The sequence below is a fragment of the Poecilia mexicana genome, unplaced genomic scaffold (assembly GCF_051168715.1).
Source record: "Poecilia mexicana isolate PSO_F unplaced genomic scaffold, ASM5116871v1 scaffold_15, whole genome shotgun sequence".
Classification (NCBI taxonomy): domain Eukaryota; kingdom Metazoa; phylum Chordata; class Actinopteri; order Cyprinodontiformes; family Poeciliidae; genus Poecilia; species Poecilia mexicana.
In genome coordinates, this window is record NW_028263384.1 from 10,881,956 (window position 1) to 10,899,767 (window position 17,812).

General features: G+C 45.3%; 1 protein-coding gene across 2 annotated transcripts; it reads left to right on the top strand.

Annotated features, from left to right (window-relative positions):
- Window positions 1-1,226: 1,226 nt before the first annotated feature.
- tnfaip3 (tumor necrosis factor, alpha-induced protein 3) lies at window positions 1,227-15,502 on the top strand. Of its 2 annotated transcripts, none has more exons than XM_015003173.2 (9): window positions 1,227-1,696; window positions 4,469-4,902; window positions 8,831-9,021; window positions 9,132-9,273; window positions 9,450-9,620; window positions 10,012-10,192; window positions 10,275-11,266; window positions 11,394-11,608; window positions 12,007-15,502. In XM_015003173.2, exons 2-9 carry the CDS (start codon window positions 4,596-4,598, stop codon window positions 12,280-12,282), a joined length of 2,475 nt encoding a protein of 824 aa, XP_014858659.1. In that variant the 5' UTR covers window positions 1,227-1,696; window positions 4,469-4,595; the 3' UTR covers window positions 12,283-15,502. The 2 variants fall into 2 exon arrangements, with proteins under 2 accessions (XP_014858659.1, XP_087869031.1); XM_088012905.1 differs by lacking the exon at window positions 1,227-1,696 and adding an exon at window positions 1,713-1,992.
- The last annotated feature ends 2,310 nt before the right edge of the window (window positions 15,503-17,812 follow it).

The following is a 17,812-nucleotide window of genomic DNA, read 5'->3' on the forward strand; positions in this document are numbered from 1 at the left end:
GTTGTTTTTACTTTTAATGCCAAGACTAGATGCTACTTTATTAAACCAACGTCAACAAGTTAAATACTGATTCCAAAAGTTTATTTTTAATCTTTTACTGAATTAATTTTAAATATCCCACTTTATAAAAAAAATAAATAAAGAGCTGTTTCTCTTGTTGTGTTATACAACACTCACATCACCTGTGGCGTCTGAGAGCCAGATGTGAGAACTGGAACAATAGCACAGTAGCTTCTTCAGTTTCAGACCGCAGTGAGACGGTTGGTGAGCTCCGCCACAAACTGACATCTAAGTCATTAATAATAGAGACTAACCACCTTAACCAAAAAACTGCCTTTATGTGAGTGGGATTCAACACATTTAACTTATGCAGCACTTTCGGATGGGTTGGATGCTGGATGTGTCTCTTAAAAAGTCGCGTATGCGTGAGAAATTTTAACCGACAGATCAGAAGACGAAGTGTACACACTTTGTGAACATGTAGGGAAGTTTTGTTTTTTGGTTTTTACATATTAATAGGATCTAAAAGATGAAAACATTTTCGACATTTAAATTAGTAAAGCTCCCAGTCCTGGCCCATTTTTTTTTAAGTGAGAGCATATAAACGTAAAAGTTCAACAGGAGTTTAAGTAAACAGGTTGGATAACAAAGAAAACAGTGTGTACGGATTGATTAAAGAACGATGAAAATAACTGAAAACAACATTTAAACAATGGAATGGGACATACAAATCTGGAAATATAGATATTTTGTCCTATTATAATGTCCTTTTCTACGCCTATTCATATCTGGAAAATGCTGAATATTTTTTATGCTGTATAAAAACTCTGAGTGTTACATTAATGCAGCTTTATATTGACTATATTAGGACATGTAGTTCATGCAGCTCAATGTGAACTACAAAAGTAAGAGGAAACTGCACTTGGATATGCATAAAACACTAAATGATTGAGAAACCCACAACCTGATGGGAAAAAAAGAGGAAAGAGTTTAATGATAACCGCACCTCTGGGTCTTGCATGACTGTAAAAAGTCCGGCTTAATTCCTCTGAGCATAATTTCCAAACAGTCAAAACAGTATTATATCATCATCATCGTCATCATCACAAAATCCTTAGTCAAACTATTAAATACTCATTCACAAACATACACAAGCAGACTGCGAGTCAAACCCTGCTTTTTAATGAACTACAGGGTTTTTCTTTCGTATTCCTGAGTCATTTGCTGAGGCTGGTCTTTTTGGGGGTTAATGATTTATTTCTAAGGCTGTCTCATGAAATAGAGTGTGACGCGACCTGTCTCTTTCATTCAGTGAAGGCTCCTTTGTGCTCAGTAGGTGGGATATGCTTTTCAGTATTGAGTCAGACAGATGGAGGCCCCCTAGCGACGATGGGGTGGAACTGCACGCCAAGGTTGAGAAAAGCGAGCAAAATGGGTGGACGGAAAGTCCCCGTGTGGAAATCCCCTTGACTTGGAGTTTTTCCTTTTTTAAAAAACTAGCGCTAGCGAACGAGAACAGTCTTTCGAAAGGCTTCTTCGAGCTGCGAGGGCTCTGTATTAGATGTTATAGTGGAGGGAAAAGAGAGGGTTGAATGGCGCCGAGAGCCGCAGCGGTGAGGCTGAGTGAAGTGGCTGAGAGAGGACTAGCCTGAGCATCCGGGAGGCTTTGTTATCACCCCCCCGACATATTACACAGGTAAGACAACACTTCTCCCTGTTTGCCTCTTCGCCTGGACTACCTTCCCCGCCGAGGGGCTGGGACTTATCGGACACATCATGTTTTGGGGCCTTGAGTAACGTGTTGGTCGTGTGTTTCTGGGGACATGGAGGAAAGCCTGCTCACGACAGTGGCTTTGACAGCCATTGTTTACAAAGACGTCCCCCCTCCGAGCGGATAACGGGGACATTTAAACGGACAAATATACCGACGCCGCCGCTCTCGTCTCTAAAGCTGCGCTCCGAAGCGCCGCTGATCACTACATTGTTTCAAAGGTAGTTGTCATTGCAATTACGTAAGCCTTTAACGTCAGCAAAGTCTCCTGTTGTTGTGTTGTGTGTGTTTTTTTTTCTTTTCTTTTTGTATGTGTACGTGTAGCCAGCCATGCTAAAACCGCAGCGTCCGCCGCTGTGTCTAGCCTAAAGTCTGCCTGTTTGGGCAACACTAGCGTGCCTCCTGACAGCCAGCTGTCTTGGTTTCTGCTCCCTGAAAGTGACTGACTTCAGCAGGGCCTAGTCCGTTGTTGCACCTGCTGCTGCTCCTGTTTGTAGACTGAAGGCTCCCCCAGCCTTCAGGTGGTTGTGAACTTCAGTAGCATCCACTGACTCATTGTCAGCCTGTTGATGTGAGGATGTAGGTTAGGACGAAGCTAAAAAAGTCAGCGAAAGTCAAGGCTCACTTGCTGACCAGTACTTTTTACTTCCTGTGTGTGAAGTGGAAGCTGAAGGTTCTGCTTAATTTGTTGAAGCAGCTCTTTAAAGCCTGTGTTGCTCAACTCCTCTTCAAAAGTAAAATGTAACTCTTTTTTTTTCTTTCTAACGAGCAATAAAAATCAATTATTATAACGTAGCTGTGGTGTTTACCAAAGTTTGAAAAAGTTGTGCAAATCTGTGTTGTGTTTATTTTAGGTTTCTAAACCACAAATTATTCCGTCTTACCATCCATGCAGTTTAAAGTCATTTAGTTGAGATTCTTTGAAAAATGTCTGATTTGAGATTTTGATGGCTGTTTGATGCCCCTCCCCCACCTGTTGCTGCACACTGCCGGTCAGCAGGCTTACAAGAGAAAGAGATGACTAGGAAACATGTTTGCTTCTTTAAATGAGCAGTCGTGGCGTGAAAACTAAATGGTTGGCATTAACTTTTTACTACCTATGAACTGGTAGCTAAGAATTTATCCTATTTTAGCTGAATTGTTCCTTTAAAGCAGATATTATTCGACGCGTCGAAGACAAAACATAGAATGTTATCAATTGTTTAATCAGTGACTAGGTGAGAAACAGCTTTGCATTTTTACACATGCGAAGCATTTAGAGAAAGTTTGCTTTGCTGCCCTTGGTTTAACTTTTTATCACTTTTAAAACTACAAGTACACTAAATTTAAATATTAAAAATGAACTTCGAATAAATAATCCTCGTAACATTTGCAGCAAGCTGGAGCCAGTTATCGTTATCAGGGGACTTTCAAGGGAACTGAAAAAGATGCACACCAAAGTTCTCATTACTAACAATAACTTTCCATCAACAAAATCTTTGTAGATGGATATCTACAAAAAATTTCCATCGTAGCATTTCTACAGTTTAAAATCTTTTTACTGAGAAACCACGGTGGGTGATGGAGAGAGCAAAGCTTTGTCTCGCAGTGGCTCTCCTCTCCAACCTGTCGCTGGGACCAAAGTCGTGGTGTTGAAACTGAAGGACCATCACGCCTTTCTTTATTCTTCCCATCCATTGGAAATGTAAAGTTTTTCTCGTTTTCATCGAAAACGAGAAAAACGAGAAACGTTACTCAACCGTGCACCTTTAGCCGATACTAAGAAAAGGCATGAAGGAAAAGAGTAAAAGTTGCCCCTTTTTTTTGTGTTACATGACAGGCCCTGCTTTAGCTTTTTGTTTCTATTTTAAGTAAACATTTTAAACAATGTTGTGTTTCCCCTCCCCCACCTGTTGCTGCAGTGGGAGAGCCACCACTTGCTCGATAAGAGCGAAAGTCAACAGCAGGAAAAGCTACAAGTGGAAACTCGAGGAGTTGGCGTGTCCTTATTTGATATTTCCAACCAAAACCAATTAGCTTTAACAATTAACATATCAAATTATTTATGATTGCTTTACCCTTTTTAAATAAAAACAACTATAGATCTTGGTATACATTGACCAGTGGTGTCACTAAGACTGGTTTATCTTTCCTCTACATTGAGGAGCCTGCTGTGTGTTTACTGAACTCCCGGTAATCTTTAACCAAACCTTGACGCAGGCCGACGGTCGCTGAGGCCTTGTGACCTTCTGTGCAGCCTGGAAAACTCTGGATCACCCTGGGGAAATCTGGAAAGCACCAGTTGATTGTTGGGAAGCTTTGAGCTCGGTGGGACAGTGGGACACCCTGTTGGCGGTGCGGGAGGGGGCGGAACTCTCAGAAACCATCAAGGCGAAAAGGAGAATTAGAAGAAAAGACTATAAAGCGCTCTTTGTGTATTCTTTTTATTTATTATTAGTAGTAGTATTATTGAGTTTAACTGAACAGGATCTCATCTGAAAGCATGAAAAAGCACCTCATTTACTCAATGGTAAAGTGTTTCTGTGTTATGGGTGGTTTCCCGAGTAAAACTGTAAATTAAAATGAGTTTTGTGTCTCAGTTAACGAGGAAGGGGAATCTCCACAAAAAAAAAATTCCCACCAGACTCTGATCTTTGCTGCCGTTGTGAAATAACCAATTTTTCTCCCATGTTTTTTTCTTTCTTTTCTTGTGCCCAGATTTCACGTTGTCCCATCATCGCCAGTTGGGTGTCTCCTTCTCCTCCTCTTTCTCCTCCTCCTCCTCCTCCTCTCCTCCTCGTTCCTCTTCCTCCCCTCCTTCCACTCTCCCGGCCACCCGTCCGCCATGTCGCAGGGCCAGAACTTCCTCCCCAAATTCCTGTTTGTGTCCAACCTGCTGAAAGCGGTGAAGATCCGTCAGCGCGTGCCCAACGACGTGGTGAAGCCGGCGGCCAGCGCCGGCCTCATGCACCACCTGCGAGGGATGCACCGCTACACCCTGGAGATGATCGCCATGAACCACTTCCCCCAGGCCTTCAGGGAGGTGGTGCAAGCCGCCATCCTGGACCGGGCCATGCAGGCCTCTTTGGAGCAGGAGAAGAAGCTCAACTGGTGTCGAGAACTGAAGAAGATGGTGCCGCTGCGCACCAACGGTAAGAAACCATGAAGACGACTCAGTTGGGACAATGTTTGGCGTTTGTCCGTCACTTCCCGTGAGGCTTTATGAGGCTCAGATTATTTTCTTTGACAAAAATGTGGAAGTCTCAATTTTAGGAACAACTGCGATTTGCTGCGACTCCCCGCTGAGGACGTGAAGCGGGCCTTTGTTTCATTTTCTGTAGCAGAAGCTGTTGGCTTATGAGTCAGTGGGTTTTTGATATTTAAATTCTCAGATGTCATTACTCACAAGCAGGGTTACTGTAAATGACAACAATCAAGGTGCACGGGTTCCGCTTTCAGACAGACTCATCCAGCAGCCTCTGCCGAGGCCTTCTGCGCCCCACTGCTAAGTCATGTTTTCTGTTACGTGCGCGCTGCGGCTCGGGAACATCCCGGCGCAGGCAAACATTCACACAAATGGCCCCTGGTGCCTCTGATCGTAGTTTCTGCACTGGAAACTTCACCGGCGTCACCCACAGCAATGTTGTTTACTGCTGGTGATCTTTCAGACCAAAGTATTTCCAGTAGCTGCAGCCCCGGCAGGTTCGTCCCCTGCGTTTCTGTTTAGGCGTGTGTGAAGGCCTGTAAATCTGATGAAGCGCCGCCGCGCACCTGCCTGACTCAGGTTTGACTTTTTTTTTTTTTTTTTTTTTTTTTCAATCAGAAGCCAATCAAACGGAACCGAATCTCCTGCGTGTCTGGTGAACTGTTTTAAAAAGAGAGGGGGGGGGGGAAAGAACGGCGTTCAAAGAAAATCTTCAACCCTTAGCGTTCGCGACAAAAACAGGAAGTGGAAATCAGTCCGCGCTACAAGTTAAAGGTTTAAGTTTGCAGCAGAAAACAAAATGTCTTCTTTTTTTTGTTTTGTTTTTCCTCATGTGAGAAATTCCTCTTCTGATCTAATCCGAGTTACTGAATGTTTTATCCCTAGAGGGTCATTGTTCATTTTTAAAGTAATAACCCAAATGAGTCACTGCCACTTTCATCAGAGGATAGTTCCTCATTCAGAAAGACCCTTTTTATTGATGACGAACCCGGCTACCTCAGGCTGCCAGTAAGTAACCTGACTGGAATTTCCTGGCTTGATGAGGCAGAATGTTAAAGCTGGACAGTCTAACTCTGAAAGACCTAGACATGACTTTGAGCAGAGGACGGACACACACACACACACACGCACACACACACATATTCACAAAGGATCCCACTGACGTTTGCTGAGTCACTGGACCTCAGCTGAGAAAACGTGACGGAGGAAGAAGTCCCTCAGAGAACGTCCAACATCTTCCGGTACAAACATTTTTAGCTCCTGAAAATCCTGTCGTATTCTCAGGCTATGACTCGTGTCAAAACCGTACTAAAACCTCAAACCCCCAGGGATTTTTGTTTGTACAAATAAATCAAATTAAGCATCACAAACTCCGGCATAATTCAAGTGGCCGAGTCACATCCGTTTTCCTGTTTCCATCCCAGCGCTGCGATACCTCATTAAATTTCAGTGTGACTTTCCTCTTGAACGTCTAGATCGCATTCCGAGGGTTTTTCCCCGAGCAGCATCCCATGTCTGTCATGTGTCCCCTTCACGCAGGATTGGTTCAGCTACAATAAACTGACTCCTCGCACTTCAGCAGCGGAGACGACGCTCTTAACACTCCTTCTGGTGTGAATCTTAAAGGATTTGGACAGATTTGGGGATTTTCATGTGCATTTTCACCACACAAACCTGGAGCTCCTGCATGGTTAAGTTGTGCCGGGTCACAATATGAGATTCTCGTGTTGTTTAAGCTCGAGTCCTGATACTAATGGTGTCCCATATGTAACGTTATCTTATTAGCATTGATCTGAATTGCTTTTATTTAATACAAAGAAAAGCTGATATTGTGTTATTGTGCTGCAAAAAAGATACAACACATTAATTATTTAGTTTGAGCTGTTGCATTTATTTATTTTGACATAAGGTGATAAAATTCAAACAACAACCTGATGAAATTCAGTTGTAGATTTCAAGTGTTTATTGCATGGATTAGTTAAAGTTTTTGCCACTCTGCAACACTTGAAGTAGTAAATAAAGCTGGTTAGTTAGCCAATACTTTTAACGTAGCAGTACCATTATAAGAGCAATTCGTTGAAGAGGTTGTTTAGTTTTCACATTTTTGTGAATTTTTGTGTGTTTGACGGGAAATATTTCCAAACAGCTGACTTTGTCTTTTCTTGAATATGAGAGTTAAAATGTGCAGCGTTACTCTATTCCTCGAACAACTGGAGAACTTAAAAATTTAATATAAAACTTGATCTTTTATTTTAAAAACACCAAATAAGCTAACTGACGCAAAAATCATATAACATATTGATATTTAGCTATAATAATGAGTTAAGGTGTTACAATCGACACGAGAGACGGATAATGCTTATTGAGTTGTGTTTTCAGGCCGGTTTGCTTTATAAGTAGAAGCCGTTTGCAGCCAGCTGAGCAGCAGTGGCAGCAGTGCTGTTGAAACCGTCACTCCCTTTTAAAACCTCGGTTTACTTTGATACCAGCAAGCCGGCCTGCGCTCGTATTGCTGCCACCTGGATGGAAACAGGGTAAGGTCGAGCTTGGCGTGTTTTCCGGAAGTGCCCCAGCTCGCCACAGAGGAAGCGTCTATATATAGCTCGACGCCTTTCATCTTCGGTCGCCAGGCATCCTCACGCGATTCACGGTCAAAAGGTTTTTCGAGGTTGAGAACATTTGAGCCAACCTGCGTCTGGATGCATCTTTGTTGAGAATGTCCTCTTTTTTTTCTTCTTCTTCTTTACACCATAGAACTCTGCATTGTATGTTTTTTTTTTTTTTCTTTTTTGTTAAGTGATGCAAGAGCACCGAAATGCAACAACAGCTTGCTAGTCTGAAATAGGAGGGTTGTATTTTTTTGCCCCTAAAATACTGATGGATCTTATTCTTGCTCAAAACAAACGCTCATTTTAAGAATCTTATACAAAGATTGGCTTATTTACAAAAAGAAAAATCAACGTTTTTTTTTTAGTGGTTTAAGTTACTTTCCGTAAGTAGAGTGAAGCGTTTGAGAGCTAACAGGAAAAGCAGACAAAACGTACAGATGACAGGACCTGCATGTATGCCTTGTGTTTGCATTACACGTGAGGGCGCACCTTATCTGAGGGCCCATTAATCACAAGCCCTCTTCGGCTGATAACAGTAGTTAAAAAACCCAAACATTCCTTCTTGTCCAAGTCACGCCTCCGTGGAAAGTACAGGACCTGCTGAGTTGCATTGATGAGCTGGGATCAGAGGAGGGATCAGACACACACACACACACACACACACACACACACACACACACACACACACACACACACACACACACACACACACACACCCAAGCATAAAAAAGCAGAAGTTAGCTCAGGGAAATTCCTGTGTTTAGTGTGACAACAGGGTATTTCAGAGCTGCGCACATTGACAAATACAGCCTCTCCTGTTTCACAATGAGGAAAAGACCCAGCAGTGCCGAAGGAGACGAAATAAAATTCCAGGGTTTTTAGTTGCACATACAAACAGTCCTTTTGAGCAACTTCTTGGTCATTAGATGGCGAGCAGACTGAAGAGGGACAGCAGGCAAATTATTTACTCACAGATTTCAAAAGAAGGTAACTTCAGGTCAAGTATTTTTATAGACGGGATCCTATTTGAAGTGCGAGTGTGTGCACTTTTAGACCTGCAAGGGTCAAGTTATAATCTACAAACCAGATAGTGATGATTGGCCCAGCGGCCTGGAAATCCCCAGACTTTAGTTGCACATTAGCGTGCACGCAGGCCTCAGTCGGTCTCCAGTATTTGAATGAGTGTGTGCATACTCTTGAGAACTTTCATTTCCATTTACAAAATGAAAGGCTAATAATCTCTTGTGCGTGTGTTTCTGTCTGCAGGAGATGGGAACTGCTTGCTGCACGCAGCTTCCCAGTACATGCTCGGCGTCCAGGACACGGACCTGGTGCTCCGGAAAGCTCTCCACGGCGTTCTGAAGGAGACGGACACGGCTGTGTTTAAAGCTCGCTTCCAGGCGGAGCTGCTGCAGTCGCAAGAGTTCACCCAGACCGGGCTCAGATACACCACCATGGTACGAAAACCAGACCACGGCTCGATGGGTTCCCCTTTTTTTTTTTTTTTTTTTTTTTTTAAAGTGGATGGGCTTTTACATCCAGATTGGTTGTGTTTGCACTGTCCTAGAACTGGGAGGACGAGTGGGACAAGATTGTAAAGATGGCATCTCCGGTCTCGAGCAGCAACGGGCTCCAGTTCGACTCCCTGGAGGACATTCACATCTTCATCCTCTCCAACATCCTCCGCCGACCCATAGTCGTCATCGCAGGTACTCAGCTCTCTGGCTGAAACCTAAAACCAAGACTTAAGATTCTTTTTTTTTTTTTTGCGCTAACGCAAATCTAATTGATGGCTCCTTGATGTAAGATGAATGAAAATGTTTGTCTTCAGCTTACTTTTAAAGTTAGTTCGGCTAAATAGTTTTTGTCTTATTTCCATCAACAGACCAGGTGGTGAGGAGTATGAAATCTGGCTCCTCCATCTCCCCTCTGAACGTGGGCGGGATTTATCTGCCTCTACACTGGCCGCCCACGGAGTGCTACAAATACCCGATAGTGCTTGGCTATGACTCCCAGCACTTCGCACCCCTCATCACCGTCAAAGACAGCGGCCCAGGTAGGATGAATAGTAAAATCAAACCGATGGGTGTAACGCAGCCAGAGCAGGGTTTCCTCTAACATGTAATTGATTGTGGCACATCGCCACGGCAAAATAAAAGCCACCACACCTTCAGAGTCCGAAGTAGAGGGAGAGAAAAGCCGAAAGAAAGATGCCTAAGGAAGGTTAAATTGAATGTTTTGTTTACTTCAGGCCTGTAAAAACGCCCCTAATGTTGACGTACTTTTCATTTGAATGACGGTAGTGGTTAATTAATACAGTTTGGGCATCATATGTTATATTTCAGACAACCCACCACCGTGGTTTGAAAAAGCCCCAGAGGAAACCCTCCAAGGTTTGGTGGTAACAAAAAAACAGAGAAAAATAAAACGGTCTTGTGTTTTTGCAGAGATCCGAGCCGTTCCGCTGATCAACCCAAAGCGGGTGGGCTTTGAGGAGCTGAAGGTTCACTTCCTGATGGAGAAGGAGCAGCCGCAGAAAGAGAGGCTGCTCAACGACTACCTGCACCTCATAGAGATCCCTGTCATCGGCCTGGGCCACGAAACCGCGTGGATCATGAAAGCTGCGAAGTACGTAGGATTCATAAAGTCCGGTCCCTCGAGCTGATTGAAGGTTTGATGTTAAACGTAGGCCATGCTGTGTGTCTGCTAGGCTGGACGAGGGCAACCTTCCCGAGGACATGAACCTGATGGAGGACTACCTTCAGCTCGTCAACCACGAGTATCAGCGCTGGGAGGAGGACAAGGAGCAGGCCTGGGCCGCCCAGCCGCAGCGACCGCCTCCCTTCTCCGTCTCCCAGCTCTCCCTCATCGAGATCCGCTGCGCCACGCCGCGGTGCACCTTCTACGTCTCCGTGGACACGCAGCCTCATTGTCACGAGTGCTTCGAGAAGCGGCAGGCCACTACAGGGGGCGGGGCCAGGATAGAGGGCGTGGTCCAGACCAAGGGCGCCGGCATGCAGGGAGGACTGGGGATGATGGGAGGAGCGGAGACCGAGGTGAGCGCCAGAGGAGCCAGGAGCAGCAGTCCGCCCTGCTCTTCCTCCGGGAGGGGCGTGGTGCTGTCGAGTCCCCGCTCGGCCCCCCCCACCGCCCCCAGCCTCAGCCTGTACAGCGAAACACACGCCATGAAGTGCAAAACACCCGGCTGCCTCTTCACCCTGAGCGTGGAGCACGACGGCCTTTGCGAGCGCTGCTTCAACGCCAGGCAGAACCACGGGCCCCCCGGGGCCGGGACGGCCGCCACAGGACTCCCGGGGCCCAACGGGGCACCAGTTGTTTCCCACCCAACCCAGGGCTCCGGGTGGACCCAGTGGGGGGGCTGCGACGCGGAGACGGAGCGATGCAGCATGTGCCGGCAGGAGGTGTTCAGGATATTCAACGGCCTGTGTACGCCCTGCATGCAGAGGCAGCAGGCTCCGGAGAGGGGGGAGCCACAGCAGGGCAACCACAGGACTGAGGCCTCGGCTTGGATCCAGGCCAGAGACACTGAGCAGCCGTGCCTCACCCTCACCCCAGCACACACGTCGGCCTGGCAGACTCCTCTGGCCCAGCGCTGTAAAAGATCCGGCTGCCAGTTCTTTGGGACTCCGGAGAAATTGGGTTTCTGCACTATTTGCTATGTAGACTATCAGACAAACCACCGTAAGTCCCGACTCGACGTGATGCAGTCGGATTGTTTTTCAAATGTGGAAAATGTCTTGTCAAAGCGACATTTTTGCTAACATGGGTTTCCATCTTTTCGTTTTTCTTTTTTTTTTTTATATTACAGGCTTGACTCCTCCTCCTCCTGCCCCGGTCCAGAGCCGGCGTGGTTTGGAGACAGGCTTCCAGAACGCCACACGGTGTCGGGGGTCCGCATCCGGGTGCGCTGCGGTTGGCAAGGCCATGCTGGAGGGCTACTGTGACAAGTGCTACGTCAAAGAGCAAAGTGCACGTCTTAATCAAGTTGCACATCGGACACCACACTCCCCTCCTCTGGTCATGGTACGTGTCGGCCGCACCTGCCCTACCTGGTTGTTGTTAACCTTTTACTTTTAGCATCTTTTTATTGCAGCCTCTGCTGTTTTCCCCCATTAGTTACAGTAAAGCAAAAACAATTAATGCATTTAGTACAGGGCTGAAATGATTGATCGTGATTCATCAATTATTGAAAAAATCGTCAATTAATTTAGTAATCAGTTCATCGTTACGGTATTCAGACTAAAAAAGGCAAATTTTTTAATCTGAATATTTGATTACCAAAATAATAGCTAGTTGCATCCGTAATAATTTACTGGGGTTTGTTTGACATAGACAAAATGATGCATGGTTTAATACTTGCAAATGAGACCGTAGCATCTCTTGGGTTCTAACCGGCCTCGTTGTTCCTCCTGTTCCCAAAGCGCGACCGAGCAGCTAAACCCAGATCCTCGCAGCAATCCCAGACCCAGACCCAGTGCCGGCGGAGCGGCTGCAGCAACGTCTCCCCGGGCTGCACGGACCTCTGCCCCGAGTGCCACACGCGAGGCCAGGGCCGGGAGGCGGGAAGGAGGGCGCAGGCGCCCAAGGAGAAATCCAAGCAGAGGTGTCGGACGCAGGGCTGCGACCACTATGCCAACCAAGAGAAACAGGGCTACTGCAACGAGTGCGACCACTTCAAACAGATCTACCGCGGCTGACCGCGGCGCAGCACACCACAGCGACGACGACACATCGGTAGCACGCCAGAGCAACAGCCCTGCAGTGGGCTCCCCATGCCAGTCAATGCACCTCTGATACTAACTAACCAACTAACTAACTAGCTAGTGACTAACTAGTAACCTTATGGCCTGAAAAATCAACCCCCTCACCCCCAATGTCGAATGTGAAGAGAGAGTGTGTGTACGAGGGAGGGGGGTGGTGGTGAGTGTGTGTGTGTGTGTGTGTGTGTGTGTGTGTGTGTTGCTTTGGGTTTTTTTTTACTTTGCAGTAGACATGGCCTCCAGAATACCTCTTTGTGCAATTATTATCATCTGATTCGCCGTGTGCTCTTACATGGCCAGAGGTTTGGCTCCATGTCCGAGCAACTGACTTAACCCTTGTGTACAGTGTGTATTTAGAGGTACGTAGAGAACCGTGCCGGACAAAATGATTGTATATTGGCTTAACGAGAAGCATCTGACATTGCTTTATAGACCACAGCCAAGGATTTTTACCATGTCTGTTTGTCTGTCTCAACCCATCTGTGTATCCGTCTGCCTGTCTGTCTAGCATTTTGCTCTGTTGAAGTGAGAGATGCAGTAGTTGGGAAATCCCAGCAAACACGTCTGTGGAAGTAGGAAGCAGAAGTGAGACGAGCTGAGCCGATGCAACGCTCCTCCTGTCTGGAGGTCAACTTTGTTTATCTTAGCTTCCCCTCCAAAAAAAGTCTCTCATCAGGCATGGGCCGCTGTGAGAACTGGACAATATAACTGAGCTGACGTACAGCAGTCTCACACGGAATGACACAAACATTTAGAACAGATCTACTTTCTGTGATTTCAAATGTATAAGCAGCAATTATTCTTATAGCTGATAAAATATTTAGTTTACTATGAAATTCAAATCGATGCTATCTTTTGGTAGAGGCGTAACGTTTTCAAATCTGGATAAGAATGAAAAGAGGAAAACTAAGAATGGAATTATGTTTGCATTTTTCCAGACTTTCAAGGTCCCTGTCTTATTACCTAAAAGGTCCAAATTTATCAATGTCTCTTCTGAAAACTCATTTTTAGCACTTACTTATGATGAACTTCTGATCTTTATTTTTGTTTCTCCGTGTCCCTTTTGAGTTTGGGACGAATGGAATTTAATACTTTTTGTGTTTATAACTCCTGATATCCAGAAACCAGCCCATGCCTATCTCGTTTATGCCCTCTTTGCCTAAAGATCACTCGCCTACAATTCTTAAAGTGACAATAAGCGTCCATTGCTCAGCGAGTGGGAAAGCAAACATTCGTTTTCAAGCGATTCCTCACAAACTACCGTCCCTTCTGCAAGTCAGATGGCTTCAAATGGAAAGTAAAAGCGAACCATGTGACTAAACGGTGCGAGACAGACAGGGCGGGTCCCTGCTAGTTTTGGTGCTACATGTACAGAAACACGAGCCTTTCCCATTGTAGCCGACATCCTGTTGTCAGCAATCAGAAGGCAGGGAACACAGCGAAGACAGAACTCACCTTCTTACTATTTCTCCTTTCCTTCCTCTAGTTTTCCTCCTCCTTCAACACAGATCTGTTGCCTTGGACATTGTTTCCATGTTTACTTACAATTTAAGCACCTAGAAACATTCACACACACAGGCGCGCGCGCATATACGCATCATGCACACGAATGTAGTATTGCCGGTCCTGTCAGTAGGGGATTGTTTCCCACAAAAGATAGGTGTGAGCGTGCAAATACGCCTCGGTCTGGATAATTATCCATCTCAAACCACCGCATACACACACACACACAGACATTTGCACATACACACACAGCTCCTGTGAGATTGTACACCCCAGCCTGAGGTGGCGTGTAGGTAAACGAATCCCTGAAGAGTCGCATTGCTCTCTCCGCTCCCGCTGGATGAGTCGGGACGACGGCGGTTCCCGAACTTCCAAGAGCAATCCCGTCGCCCGCTCCGGCGAGTTTCCTTAATCTGAATGTGTTTTTCCGTGCCGTTTTTCCGCGACGGCGCGTTTATCGGGGCTGATCCTTGATAAGTTTTGCCTTTAAGTAGTTCTGATATTTTATGGACCATAACGGGGGAGAGGATGGGGGATCGGCTCTCCCACCTTTTTAAAATGCTTTTGTGAGCATGGAACCTAGTCCGTATTGTAGGACCTTCCAACCCGATGCCTCATTTTACAACACAAACAGAACAATGCACAGGTCTGTGCATCTGGATGATACACTCAAGCAAAACTGACATTTCTGTTTCCTTTTGTTGGTTTTGGAAGTTTCTAATGGATTTTGATATATGTTTGTTTGTTTTTCTTTTTTTTTTTTTTTTGCCAAAAGACAAAAAAGGTTTAAAAAGAAGAAAAAAAAAAAATAAAAAAACATGTGCCATCAAAACAGTTGTTGTTACCTCCTTAAAACGACCAGCCTGGGTTATTCTAGACTAACTTCTGATGCCACATATAGACATCTTCAATTCCATGTGACCTCACATGAACGTCCCCCAAAATCTTTCCCACGAATGTCTTGTCTGGTTCGAATAGTGAGAAATGCAGACAACCTGAAGCGCCACACGTTTTTATCAAAAGTCCGACGTGACATCAGCCGCTGCAGTCATTCCCCTCTGTCCCCGCCGCCAAACGCCCACTCCTCTGTAGATGTCCATCTGTGGCTTTAGTGTAGAAATGACAACCAGGCTCTCGGTCTGCCTTTTTCATTCAACTGTAACTGAAGCTGTCGGGCCAGCCCACACGCGCTGACGGCCTGTGCGTAGATCTCTGTGTGCTTTAATCACCTCTAGACGAACCTTAATCAATTACAGACCCAACTAGTGGTCGGCTCATCGGGACCCACCCTGACATGCTTTTGGAGGTGGGTTCTGACAGTTCTTACTTTGTTTTCTATGCTTTTGTTTTTTTGTTTTTGTTTTTTAAGTTGCCTGGGAGGAGATCATATAAATTGCACATAATTTGTCTAAGCTGCTGAGGCATTTAGGACTTGTCTAGGGACATTCCACCGGTAGAGGAAGCATCGGCTTAAGAGCAGAAGGTGTAACAAAACATGCAAATGGTTTGGAAGTTTCTTTCGACAATAGGGTATTGTATGAAAAAAAAAAGCCTGGTTTTATTTGTTAAGTATTTATTCATATCAAAATATCTGTATTGTGTGATCTAATAATTATTTATATGTTGTGAAAATATGAATTATTTTTACTAAGAACTCTTGACTATTGTGGTTCTTGACTCTGTTTGTTGTTGTTGTTGTTGGTGTGTGTGTGTGTGTGTGTGTGTGTGTGTGTGTGTGGATGCTTTCATGGTAGAGGTGCTTAATTAAATGATAAAAAATTATTTACTTCATAAATTCAAATCAAAAAATGAAACCTACACTCATTTATTCAGGCATTTAATTTTGATCAATTCAAAATTCTTTTTAAAAATTACAGTGTTAGATTGATCATTTATTTTATTACAAAAATGTCAGTACAGTACTACTTGGAGTAGATTTACTGTATGGCGGTTGTGGCTGCTTTTGTATAAACTACTGCATCCATGCGGTGTGGTATGGACTCAATCAGCCTCTAACTCTTTGCTTTGTCATTTTCTTCCACCACACTTTCCTTCCACTCAACTTTCCAATCAGAAATGTACAATGCTCTGAACAGCGACTGTTCAGTTAAATACAGCATATCAGTCTTGTGAGACATTTTGGCTTTGAAAAGCCTTTTTTGGGAGGGCTTATGAAGTATTTTGGCTTTTCATCACCTAATATAATGCACAATATCTCACAGAAGTGAGAACACCCCTCGTGTTGTTTTATATTTTATGGGACAACACTGAAAATACAAAAGTAGTCTGTGTACAGCTTGTGTGAATGTAAATTAGCTATCCTATAAAAATAACTCCGCACTCATTGTCTAAACCAGTGCCAACAAAAGTGAGCACAAATTGTACCCAAAGTGAGTGTTTGATGTGCTGCCACCATTATTTTGCATCACTTCCTTTGCACTCTCGGACAGGGAGTTCACTGGAGGTTCACAGGAATTGCCTTCCATGTCGACATTGGGGACGTTTTGTTTTTCCACCTTCTATTTGAGGACGCCCCAAATGTTCACCAGGGTTCAGGTCTGTTGAGATGCTCGGTCAGTTCCTTTAGCAAATAAGTGGTCGTCTTGGAGGTATGTTTGGGGTCCCATTTTCTAAAGGGAGGGGATAATGTTCTGCTCTAGTGCGTTGTGGTACGTTGGCATCCATGGCTTCCCACAGCCAGCAGCACTCAATCAACCCCAAACCATGACTCTCCCTCCACCATGTACTCCTTACCTGGTTACTGCCACACACGCCTGACACCATCCGACTCTACAGTGATGCAGGCATCTATTTTAAAAACTCAATCCCAGGATATGACGCTGAGCACTCAACTGTTTTAGTCGACCACAGCAAGGCCTTTTCTGTGCTGTTTTGTGTGCTGCAGGTCAGTTTCAGGGTGGAGGCCATTTAGGTGGGCCCCCTATGGGGAAAAGGAGGGCAGACCAGATGGGTCCCATATGGGTTTGTCCGCGGGTTCCACAGTGGCCCCACATGGGTTTGCCCATGTGGGGCCACAGCCCACATGGGCCCTATGTGGGCCCTATATGGTGGTGGGCCCACATGGATTTGCCCATTTAGGGACCATGTAGGGCCCACGTAGGCTGTGGCCCTACATGAGCCACTGTGGAACCCGCGGACAAACCCATATGGGACCCATATGTCTGCCCTCCTTTCCCCCATATGGGGCCCACCTAGGCATGCTGGCAGCCTTGTCCAGGGGTTTTCAACTCCAGTCCTCGTGTCCTGCAGCATTTTAGTTGTGTCCCTGGCCTGAATCACCTCCAATCAAGTTCTCCAGAGTCCTGCTTATATATTTGGTTTGTGTGTTGAAGCAGACGTCTAAAAGTCTCAGGACACCGGCTCTCGAGGACTGGAGTCGAGGATCCCTGGCCTACTACGGTAGGCCATCTGGTTTTTTTCAGATCCTCAGTGATTTTTGCCATGTTGAACTTCCAGCGATGGTGATGACGCCTGCTCCCCATTCACACCTGAGACCTTTTAACAGTAACGAGTCACATCACATGACACTGGGGAGGGGAAACAGCTAACTGGGCACGATGTGGTTATTCTCACATGGGGGTGTACTCACTTTTGTTTCCACTGGTTTAGACAATTTGTGTTGTTACTTTGAGGGGACCACAAATTTACCGTTAGACAAGCTGTACGCTGACTACGTTTGGTATCAAATTTTCTGAATTCTCTAATGAAAAGACACAATATGAGGATAGACTGCATAAAATGTATTGCATGAGTTTTAACTAAATTAAATAAACGAGCTTTTCTGTCACCTTTTCAGTCACTCGAGCTGCACCTGCAGTGTTTGTGTGACTGGTTGAGAGGAAGAAGTGTATTTTTTTTTCCTTTCCTGAATCATGTAGCACACGCATGCATGCTCCGCTGTACGTTGCAGGATGCTTTCATGCTGTCTGAGGCCCAAATGTTG